Source organism: Strix aluco, chromosome 18 (assembly GCF_031877795.1).
Source record: "Strix aluco isolate bStrAlu1 chromosome 18, bStrAlu1.hap1, whole genome shotgun sequence".
Classification (NCBI taxonomy): domain Eukaryota; kingdom Metazoa; phylum Chordata; class Aves; order Strigiformes; family Strigidae; genus Strix; species Strix aluco.
Genome location: NC_133948.1, coordinates 14,962,447 through 14,973,541, shown reverse-complemented (window position 1 = coordinate 14,973,541; position 11,095 = coordinate 14,962,447). Strand labels below are relative to the sequence as shown.

Below are 11,095 nucleotides of genomic sequence, written 5' to 3'. Positions count from 1 at the left end.
GTCCCCACGCGGGTCCCTGCACCTCCTGCCTTCTCGGGGGTGCTGAGTGGCGTTGCCGCAGGGGTGTCGCTGAGGATGGGTGTCGGTCACTCCCTGCGGGGACGCTGGGCTGGTGTTGGGGGGGGGGGTTTGGGGCACCCCCCGTGGACAGAGGAGTGTGTGTGTGTGTTTGCACACCGGCCCCCCGCCCGCGGGACACGGGTGGGATGGGGGGCTCAGGGATGGGACGGGGATGGGACTACATCTCCCAGCATGCCCCGCGGCGCGGGCAGGCGGGGCGGGGTGCGGCGGGGCGCGAGGCATGCTGGGAGGTGTAGTCCCCGCCGCCGCTGTCGGTCAAGTGGAGGCCGCCGGGGCCGGGGGGGAGCTCGGGGGCGGCCCCGGGGCGCCGTCCCGTCGGGCGAAGGCGTCGTGGGCGATGTCCAGGTCCCGCAGCACAGCCTGCAGCCGCCCCCCGAGGGGTCCGCCTGCGCCCCACGGCGGGGTCAGCGCCCCCGACACCCACTCAAGACTCACCCTCGTCACCCACGCCCAACACCCCCCCAGGCACCCACCTCCAGCACCTACCCCTGGTACCCACCCGCGGCACCCACCCACGGACCACCCCCACCCTCCCAATCCCACTATGTCCCACCGCATCTCCCCCTGTCCCCCCATCCCAGCCCGTCCCACCGCTCCTCATCCCATCCCCGACGTCCCACCCTACGCCTCCACCCCCCAGCGCCCCACGGACACGGACACGGACACGGACAGGCCCTGCTGGGGGCAGATGTGAGCGTGGGAAATGTGTAGGAGGCGCGGGGGGCGTGTGTGGGGGGGGGATGTGCGTGTGCCAGGGCTGTGTCTGAAGCTCGGGGCGGGTGTACCCGCGTGTGCGCACGCGTGTGCGCGGATCCGTGTGGCCGCGGGTATTTGCTGTCCCCCGGTGGCGGGGCCCGGCGGAGCGCTGTCTGCCGGTAACGGCTGGGCGTGGGGCCGTGCCGGCGCGTTGCACGCGTGGGCAGGCGTGAGTGTGTGTGCGCAGGCCGCAGGCAGCACCCCGGGGTGCAGGGTCCCCACCACCCCCCAGCCCCACACACCTGCCTGCCCCGTGCCGGGGGGCTCGGACGCTGCGCTGCCCTCGGGACCCTCAGCCCCCGCTGGCCTGTGGGAGAGGGACCCTCAGCACGCTCCCACCCTGCCCTCGGCCACCTGGGACCCCCCCACCCCACCCCACCAGCCTCACCGCAACTGGGCCCCCGCCCGCCGGAGGTGCCCGTAGAGGGTCTGCGCCGCCGCCGCGGGGTCCAGGGGGTCGCTCCACTCGCCCAACGCCACCGTGCTGTGGGTCCGGCTGCACCCGGGCGCTGCCAACGACAGCCAGCCGCAGTGCGGGTGCCAGGGAACCCCCGCACCCCCTCCCCAGGGGGAACCCCCACCCTGGCCTGCCCGCCGGCGGCCTTACCGGTGCAGGCAGGCTGCAGGCAGCAGGTCCAGCGGCCGGCGCGGAAGGTGCCCGGGTGGCAAGTGGGCAGCATGGCCTCGTTGGCACTGCTGGCCTGCCGCAGTGCCCAGAGCCACTGCCACAGCTCCTGGGCGCTCTGTGGGGACAGGGAGGGAGGGTGGCACCCCGCCAGGCACCCACGGGCACCCTGCGCTGGGCACTGCTGGTGGGGAGGAGGAGGAGGAGGGAGGAGGTGGGCACAGGTGATGCCAGTGGGGTCCCCAGGGCACCAGGGATGGTGGTGGGCACCATCCAGGTGACCGGGAGTGACAGTTTGATGGCAAAGCTGCCCAGGTAGGACCTGGTGGGGAGGTGGCACCACAGGAGCCAGCGTACCCCAGTCACCCCAGTGCAAATAGGGCTGGGACCCCAGTGATCCCAGTATCCCAAAGCTGGTACCCCAGTGACCCCAGTACAGATATGGCTGGATACCCCACTGATCCCAGTACAGCCAGGGTTGGGACCCCAGTGCTCCCAGTACAGCCGGTGCCTGGGTATAGCTGGATTTGGGACCAGGACCATTCCCATTGTCCCCATGGGACCTGGGGGTGCCCCATGGCTGGGTGCCAGGGAGAGGGCTCCCGGGGCGCTGTGGTGGGGGGTTCCCAGGGTGCCTGGGGCAGGGCGGGAGCACCCACCTTGCACTGGATGTAGGTGGTGTGGAGCTGCCCGGCGCCATCCTGTGCTACGATCTGCATGACGTGGGGGTGCTGGAACGTGCCCTCGTCCACCCGCTCCACCGCCCGCATCCGCGGCACAGGGATGGAGCAGCGCGCCTGGGGACCCCAAAACACCACATCTCACTGCACCTACATCTCCCTCCAGGCACCCCACACAGGGTGGGGGGGTCATGGGCGGCACCCACCTGCCACTCGGGGGACTTGGAGTAGGTCAGGGCCTCGGTGCTGAGCCAGAAGTACCTCTTCTTGAAGGCGAAGCGGGGCAGCAGCATGGGCCCCCCCGCTGTGCGGGTGTGCAGGTACCCCTCTTTGATGGTGGCCGAGGGGCGGAAAAGCTCCGGCAGCACCGACCCCTCGCCCTCTGCAGCTATGACACAGCCGGGCAGGGAGGCAGCAAGGTCAACCCAAGTGCCACTGCCTCCCCCAGCTCGAGGATGCCCATCCCTGGCCATCCTGGCAGCATCCACACAGCACTGAGTGGGCCCCGCCTCCTCGGGGATGCTCCCAGGATGTGGGGGACAGCAGGGATGATGCCACCCACAGAATCACAAAATTATCTCGGTTGGAAAAGCCCTTGAAGCTCCTCCAGTCCAACCATGAACCCAACACTGACCGTTCTCAACTCCACCAGATCCCTCAGCGCTGGGTCAACCCGACTCTTCAACCCCTCCAGGGATGGGGACTCCCCCCCTGCCCTGGGCAGCCCATTCCAACGCCCAACAACCCCTTCTGCAAAGAAATCCTTCCTAAGAGCCAGTCTGACCCTGCCCTGGCGCAGCTTGAGGCCATTCCCTCTTGGCCTGGCGCTGGTTCCTTGGCTCAAGAGGCTCATCCCCCCTCTCTGCACCCTCCTTTCAGGGAGTTGTAGAGGGCCATGAGGTCTCCCCTCAGCCTCCTCTTCTCCAGACTAAACCCCCCCAGTTCCCTCAGCCGCTCCCCATCAGACCTGTGCTCCAGACCCTGCACCAGCTCCGTTGCCCTTCTCTGGACACGCTCGAGTCATTCAATGGCCTTTTTGGAGTGAGGGGCCCAAAACTGAACCCACTCATCGAGGGGCGGCCTCACCAGTGCCGAGTCCAGGGGTGAGATCCCTTCCCTGTCCCTGCTGGCCACGCTAGTGCTGATACAAAATTTCTGATACCCCTTCATGTTGGGTGCTGGCACGGCCGGACCCAGCACCAGCGGTGCCCCCCCGTGTCCCCGCGGTGCCCGGTGCTCACCTTCGGTGCTGGCCACTGCAACCAGGCCATCCAGGAAGGCTTTGACGCGGGTGACGCTGGGCAGCAGGACGGCGTGCAGTGGGGCCATCCACGGCTCTTTGCCCTGCCCCAGCTGCAGCCCCAGGTTGCCGATGCTCTGCAGGGCCTGCCCCACGCAGGGAAGGGCTCACGCTGCTGTACCCCACCATGGCATGGGGGCTGGGGGGGGTGGGGGGTGGGGAGGCTGCTCCCCTGAACCCCGAGGGCTTGGGAATTGGGGAGGAAAGTGGAGAAGCCCAGGGGGTGGTCTGGCTGCCCCAGGCCAGCTCCTGAACTGTGCCCGACGTGTGGTGGCATGGCCTGGTGACAGGCAGGACTGGCCTCGAGTGGCATAGGGGGAGCCGAGGAAGGGCTCTGCCCTCCTTGGGGTCCCCATCATTCCCTGGGGCCACTGTCCCTCCCCAGGTTCCCTGTCCCTCCTTCCCCTGGGTCCCCACCCCTCCTCAGGGTCTCCCTGCCTTTCTGGGGTCCCCATCCCTCCCTGGCACCCCCATCCCTTTACGGGTCCCTGTCTCTCCATAGGGTTCTTCCTTGAAGTCTCTATCCTTTCTGGGGTCTCTCTCTGGGGTCCCCAGCCCTCCCTGGGCTCCCCATTGAGACCCCTGTCCCTCCCCAGCGTCCCCCAGCCCTCCCCAAGGTCCCCATCTCTCCCTGGGCTCCCCATCCCTCCCCAGGGTCCCCATCCCTGCCCGGGCTCCCTGCACCTTGGCGAGCAGCAGGAGCGTGCGGCCGGTGCGGGGATCGGCGTGCTGCTCCCGGAGGCTGAAGAGTTTCGGGGTGAGGACGGCAGGGGCAAAGAAGCGGAGGAAGAGAAACCCGCTGATGGAGAAGTACCGCACCTCCTGGCCGGGGACGGGGACAGGGACAGCTCAGGACTTGGGGCGGTGGTCCTGGCGGTGTGTGGACCCCCAGCCCCACTGCGTGTCCCACCTCGTGCTGCGCCGAGGGGAACCGCTCCTCCACCCGCCTGCGGAGCTGCTTGAAGGCCACCCTCATGATGAGGGGACACTTCTCCACTGAGCCCACGATGGCATCAACGATGTCCCCCAGGTAGCCCTTCAGCAGCTCCAGGCTGCTCTCCCGCACCCGCGCCTCCGACAGGGACCCCTTGAAGGAGATCCTCCTGCGGGGACACCAGCAGGTCAGGGGGCACCCAGTGCCCAGGAACAGGCCACCCCGAGCTGGCCAAAAGCCACTGAGGTGACCCATAGGCTCAGCAGCAATGGGTGACCCCCCTCTCACAGGGGACACTGGGCTGGGGATGGCTTGGGACGTGCCGGGCACTGTGTCCCCCCCAGCCATCCCCCCACACTTGCCTGCTGCGGCTCAGCTCCATCTTGCCAGGGTCCAGCTCCACGTACTTCTTCTCCTCAAAGATGCGGTTCACCACGGGCTTCAGGACCTCGTGCAGGTAGGGCAGCCCCACCACCTGCAAGGGATGGGAAGTCACTGTCATTGTCCCCAAACTGCCCTCAGATGCCCTGTTGGGACAGAACCCGGCTCTGTGCCCCGATGCCATCACGGGAGGGCACAGTGGGGACCTGGCTGGTGTCCCCTCCCACGCTCACCTTCATAAACTGCTCCACGGACTTGGAGGCCAGCGAGTTGGAGCGGAAGAGGGTGTTGGGGTCCGCTGGAAGAGGGCAGAGGCTATGGCGAGGCAACACCCCAGCTGTCCCTGGTGTGCCCGACCCTGGGGACAAGTGGCACCTTTCCTGCCTCCCCCTTAGTGGCTCCATCTTTTCCCCACAGGGGGCTGGGGGGACCCTGGCAACCCAGTTTCCTGACTGGGGGGCTGCAGGTGGTGCCCCTGGCTCTGGCACTTACTGGTCTTGGCCAGCTCGCGAGTGGTGAGATAGTCCAGGAGGGGCACAGCCAGCCCCTGCCTCAAGAAGATCTTCACCAGCTTGGTGGCCACATCCTGCCGGCTCTCCCCCGAGGTCACCTCCTCCAGGACAGCCAGGGCCGTGCCGGCAGGGGGCTGTGGGGAGGGCAGGGTGGGCACGGTAAGGCCCCTGCACCGGGGTGGTCCTTGGCCACCCCTGAGGGTCCCCCCATCCCACAGCACCCACCTGGCCGGGGCAGAGGATGGGCTCGGTGAGGAGCTGGATGAGGGGCTGGTAGTAGGGGCCGGGCAGGACCGTGTCCTCCACCAGCCGCACCGCCAGCCGCAGGGCACCCAGCTGCCCCCTGCAACGACACAGATCCTGCACCCCCCACCCTCCAGCATCCCGGCCCCTTCCTGGCCGGGATGGGGTGGCCACCCTGTGACACCCTGGGCACAGCCGCCCTGCGGAGCTGCTCATGCAGGGTGCAGGCAGATGCCTGGCCCTGCTGCCTGCACTCACCCGTGGTCCTCGGCGGTGCTGGGGAAGGGCAGGAGCTGGAACCAGCCCTTGGTGGGGTCCCTGCAGATGGTTTCCAGGGGGAACTCGACCTGGGGGCCAGGGGCAGGGTCTGAGTTGGCGGGGGGGGAGGCACATGCAAGTACCCTGTGCTGCACCCCGCTTTCCCTGCCAGTGGGGACCCCCCCCAGGGGAGAGCGCAGGACATGCAGGGGGTCTGGATGCAGCAGTGCCCTGGGCTCAGCGGGTGCATGTACCCCTGCCTCCTCCCCCATAGCCTGTGATCACACAGACCCCAAGCACAGGAAGGGGCTGGGGGTGTGGAGGTGCCCCCGGGACCCTGCCCCATGCCAGTGTACCCCAAGGTCCTCACCCGTCCCAGGAAGTCGTTCTTGCCCACGATGTCCCAGTCCCACACCTCCACGCTCAGCACGGCCTCCCCAAGCTCGCCCTCCGCCAGCTTGAACTCCAGCACCTCATCCCAGTGTGGGAAACGGGTTTTCTTAATCACCTGCCAGGGACAGGGACCAGTGGCTGTGGGGCACGAGGTGCCCGAGCCTCTGGGTCCCAGCACCCAGCACCCTGACTCACGGCCGTCTCCAATGTGTGCCCGCAGCATGACACCCGGGCGAAGGGGTCCGAGGTGCCTGAGAGGTCCCGGGGGGCCAGGTCCCTGTGGGGAGGTGGGGGTCAGTGAGGGTGCAGAGGGCAGGGGGCCCATCCCTGCCAGCATGGTCTCTGCACCCCCATGTCCCCCCTTTCCCCCAGCTCGCCCGTGCACACCAGGCACCCGTGGGGCAGTCAGCAGGTGCCGGGGGGATACTGGTGAGAGTGGGGTCCCCATTCCCCCAGCGCTCCTGCCCTGAACCCCTTCCTCCTCCGGTCCCTGGGGGCCAAATGGCACAAATGGGGGGGGGGGGGGCTCTGCTGTCCCTTCTGGCTGTCCCCAAGGCCATCCCGTTGCCTTGGTACTCGCTTCAGTTGCCATGGCAGTGGGATGCTGCCTCTGCTGCCTGCTCCGCTGCCAGCAGCCTGCTGTCTGGCAGCCGCGTGTGTGGGCACACGCACACGCGCACACGCACACGCGCACACGCACACACGCACACACACACGCGCACACACACGCACATGCACACACACGCGCGCACACACACACACACACGAACACGCGGCAGCCTGGGCCGTGCCTCAGTTTCCCCCAATTCTGAAGCTAAAGGGGAGAAACCTGGTGCAACAGCCAGCTGGTCTGATGGGGACCATCCCCATGTACCCCATGGCCCTCTGGGCCACCCAGCTCTGGCCCTTGTCACCCTGTGCCCATCCCCGAGCAGGGCTGGAGTGTCTGAGGCAGCTCATTCCCTGCTGAGACCCCACAGCATTGTGACACGCAGGTCGGCATCTTCAGTGTCCCCAAGCAGGACACAGCCAGGGCCTTTACAGTGCCAAGGGGGAGGATGAGCCCCATGTCACCACTATCGCTGTCACATCCCCTTCTCCCACTGTCTAGACCCCCCCAGCTGAAAATAAGACCCCAGGGGTGGTCACCCTGCCAGCCCCCGCTACCTGGCCTCGATGAGGTGGCAGCGCAGCACCCGTGGGTGGCCCTGCTTGGGGACCTGCAGCTCCAGGTGGATCTCGCCCTGCACCTCCTCGTCAGGGTCCACGGGTGCCAGGCTGAGCCAGCTGTCGACACCTGCCGAGGGGGACGGGGTGGGCACCCCATGGTGCCAGGATGGGCCCCACTGCCCCCCACCCAACCCCCCGCCGTGCCCCCCACTCACCCCGCGGCTCAGCCGAGATCTGCTGGCGGCTAAGCGAGACCTTGCCAATAACGTCGTCCTGCCTGTAAGGGCAGAGACACGGTGGGTGCTGAAGCCACCAACGGGGACATGTCACCTCTCGGGGGGGGGCTCCTCAGTGCCCACCCGTGCCCCCGTTGTCCCCCCTACCCAATGGTGTCTTCATCCAGCACGTAGACAGTGAGGCTGCGGAAGCCGCGGGGCAGGCGCAGGGTGTATTCTTCGCCCCAAAAAGGGTTCAGGCTCTTCCACACCGTGGCCGTCCTGCCGGTGACAGGAGAGGTGGCTGCACCCCCACGGAGAGCGCCCATCCCTGTGCGTCCCCTCCCCAGGGTGACACGGTGTCCCCCATACCTGGCCACCACCTCGTTGTCCACCTTGACCACGCAGTAGGGATCACTGGAGCCAGATCTGGGTGGGGGACATGGGTGCAGGGTCAGCCCCTCACCTGGGGGTCCCACATGTCCTCGGAGGCTGCTGCTGGGGGGGCTCAGGGGGCTGGATCTGAGCAGCGCTTCAAACCCCACGGGTGAAGCACCAGCCCCAGGGGGTGAGATGAGTTGCTCGGTCTCAGCCTGGCCCCACTGGGATGGGGACACCACCTTTTCCCAGCGCTCCTTGAGCTGGGGGACCCTCTGCAGGTCACCCCGAGCCATCGCCCTGCGTCCCCCCACCCGTGGGTACCGGCGTGTCGCAGCGAAGCCGAGCTGGAGCTTCTGTGGTGTGTCAGGGTGACACCAGCCTGGCCCAGGGCCCTTCCCGGGTTTAACCCCTTCCGCAGGGAGGAGGGGATGGAGGGGACGAGGGCTGGATCCGGGGCTCTTCCACCAAAGCCCCTTCCCCGCTCATTGACAGTGCCTGGACCCGCACCCAGGGCTGCCAACCCTGGGACAGGGTGCCTGGGGCGATGCCAGAACCCCAAATCCCCAGCTCCTGGAGCAAGGAGCCAGATCCCGAGTGGGGTGAGGGAGGTGACCCCAGCCTCCACGCCAGCCACGGGCTGTGGGATGGGAAGGTCCCAGGTGGGGCTGCGGGCTCAGCGGGCGATGTTGCATGCTGGCTAACGAACAGCTTGTTTAATTCCCAGGGGTATCTCAGCACCTCTCGGCAGAGCAAAACCCACGGCCCAGCCAGTCGGTCCGGCAGGGACAAGCAGACAAACCTCGGCAGCGCGCTGTGGGGTTGGCAGCTCCGGACCCCCTCGAGAGCCCGGACAAGAGCAGGTCACCCTGAGCCCCTCCGTGGCCCCAGGACAGCCCAAGCTGGGTTTGGGGGGGCTGGGAGCGGCACTGGGCACCTCATGCTTGTGCTGGTGGGCCTGGATCGCCCTGTTGTGCCCAGACGCCCCCCGAGCAGGGCACCCAGCACAGCACCAGGACTCCTGCCGGGTGGGGAAACTGAGGCAGGGAGGCCCCACAGTCCGCAGCCGTCCCCGGCTGCCCGGCCCTGGGAGCGGCCGGCGGTGCCAGGCTGGCACATCCGGAGGAGCCTGGCGCTGCCAGCTCTGCCAAGGCGTAGCCACAGGGCAGGAGCAGGCAGGGGGGTCTCCCTGCCTGCCCCCCCCCCCCCCCCCCCCCGCCAAGGGCACAGATGCCTAACAGGTAAGTGGGGGTGCAGGGGGCTGTGCCCCCCCAGTGCTACCCGCACCCTTGGGGTGTGCGCCCACCCTGCTGGGGGGCAGCAAAGGGATGTTCAAGGGGTTGGGGGGCTCATACACCTCTGGCGGGGGGGCGGGCTGAGGGGGCTGGCAGCCCCCTGCCACCCCCAGTTCCCCTCTTTGGGGTAATGGGTCCCTGCTAGCATGGGTACAAACAGGGACCCCCAAAACCGCAGGGAGAGCAGAGCACCCAGCGCTCCCAGCACCCCCCCCCCCGCCACATCTCCCAGGGTGGGGGGCCAGAGGAAATTGGGGTGCCGAGAGCCCCCCGAGCCACTCACACGTCCTTGGCGGGCAGGTCCTTCCCCTCCACCACCCGGCAGTGCAGTGAGGTGGTTTTGGCCATGCCGGCGAACTTCGGGGCGGGCGCCTAGGAGTCCATGGGGGGCTGCGGCGGGTGCTCCTGGGGTGCCCTGAGCCCCCCTACCCTGCCAGTGGGGCTGCCAGCACCAGCCTCCTCCTCCTCCTCCTCCTCCTCAACCGCTTCTCGCTGTCGCTTCTTCCTTTTTCCTCTTCTCGGTTGTTTTTCTCGCTGCTTCGCTCCCCACCTGCGCCGGTGCAGCGGGCGAGAGCAAGCGAGCCGGAGCGCGCGGGCACGCGGCGGCGGGGCGAGCTCGGGTGGGCTGGCGAGCTCGGGTGGGCTGGCCTCGTGTCCACCGGCCCAGCAGACGAGTGGCATATGCCGGCAGCCACAGGTTGCCGCTTACCAGGAACTCACCGTGGGGGTCCCCCTGTGTACCAGCAACCGCCAGCGTGGGTAAAGCCCCCCCTGTTCTAGCCATGGGGAAACTGAGGCACAGAACCATCACAGAGCACTGGTCCCTTGGGGGATGGGGGGGGGCAGCTTCTGTCCCATCACAGCTGGGCAGCACAAGGGACTGTCCCCAGGCTGGAGGGGCTCTGCCTGTACCCCAAAGTGGCGGCGGGTGCCATGGGAAAGCTGGGGTGAGCATTGGTCTCGGGGTGGGGATGAAGCGGAGGAAGCAGCCTGCTTGGGGGGCTGCTGGCACGACGGTCCCCAAGACCCCCATGGGACCTTCCCCCCACCCTGGGTACCCCCTGCCCTTGCAGGGGACATGCTGAGCCAGCCCGGGGAGACTCCAGCAGATTCCAGGGTGCCTGCAGGTGCAGCACCACGATGCTCCGCGGATCCCCACGCTCCTTGCGCCCCACTTTCTCTGCACTGGGGGCCGGTGGGGAGGGATGGAGGGAGACGAACGCTGGGGGGGGGTTCTGCTGCCCTGGTGTGGCCCCCCCCCCCGCCAGGCACAGTGAGGGGCATTGGGGGGGCTGGAGGGATGGCGAATTCAGGGGGGTGCGGGGGTGGGCTGGCCAGATGTCTGCTGCAGTGACTCACGGTGGGTATTGCCAGAGCAGGCGTCACCGAGTGGGTGCGGGGTCCTTGGGGTGCTGCTGCTGGGAGGGATCAGCAGGTGGGTGCTGGGTTCCTGGGGTGCCACTGCTGGGGGGTGTCACCGAGTGGGTGCGGGGTCCTTGGGTGCTGCTGCTGGGAGGGATCAGCAGGTGGGTGCTGGGTTCCTGGGGTGCCACTGCTGGGGGGCGTCACCGTGTGGGTGTTGGGTCCCTGGGGGTGCCACTGCCAGCGGGGTGTCACCGAGTGGGTGCGGGGTCCTTGGGGTGCTGCTGCTGGGGGGGTCACTGGGGTGCAGCTGTCGGGGGGGATCACTGTATCGGTGCTGGGTTCTTGGGGTGCCTCTGCTGGGTCCCTGAGGGGGGGCACAGCCAGGAGGGTGTCAGGGTGTGGGTGCTGGGTCCTTGAGGTGCTGCTGGCAGGGGAGGTCACTGTGTGGGTGTGGGGTTCTTGGGGGGGGTCACAGCCACAGGGTTGTCAACGTGCAGGTGCTGGGTCCC

At 68.1% G+C, this 11,095-nt stretch overlaps 1 protein-coding gene across 1 annotated transcript; it reads right to left on the bottom strand.

The window, feature by feature from the left end:
• Positions 1-336: 336 nt before the first annotated feature.
• Positions 337-9,569, bottom strand: RASAL1 (RAS protein activator like 1). Its single transcript, XM_074843955.1, has 21 exons — positions 9,505-9,569; positions 7,921-7,977; positions 7,717-7,830; positions 7,549-7,610; positions 7,331-7,460; positions 6,359-6,440; positions 6,141-6,278; positions 5,771-5,859; positions 5,495-5,612; positions 5,250-5,403; positions 4,991-5,055; positions 4,739-4,851; positions 4,353-4,545; positions 4,127-4,264; positions 3,384-3,528; positions 2,349-2,524; positions 2,122-2,259; positions 1,445-1,580; positions 1,226-1,346; positions 1,080-1,144; positions 337-467 (listed from the first exon to the last, which is right to left on the bottom strand). The coding sequence occupies exons 1-21, from the start codon at positions 9,567-9,569 to the stop codon at positions 337-339; spliced, it is 2,430 nt and encodes an 809-aa protein (XP_074700056.1).
• Positions 9,570-11,095: the final 1,526 nt, after the last annotated feature.

Coding starts and splice junctions, on each gene's coding strand:
- RASAL1 (XM_074843955.1), bottom strand. CDS start 9,569: ATGGCCAAAACCACCTCACTGCACTGCCGGGTGGTGGAGGGGAAGGAC. Junction 6,279..6,358: donor GGCACACATTGGAGACGGCC/GTGAGTCAGGGT, acceptor TGTCCCTGGCAG/GTGATTAAGAAAACCCGTTT. Junction 468..1,079: donor CCCCGGCACGGGGCAGGCAG/GTGTGTGGGGCT, acceptor CGTGGGGCGCAG/GCGGACCCCTCGGGGGGCGG.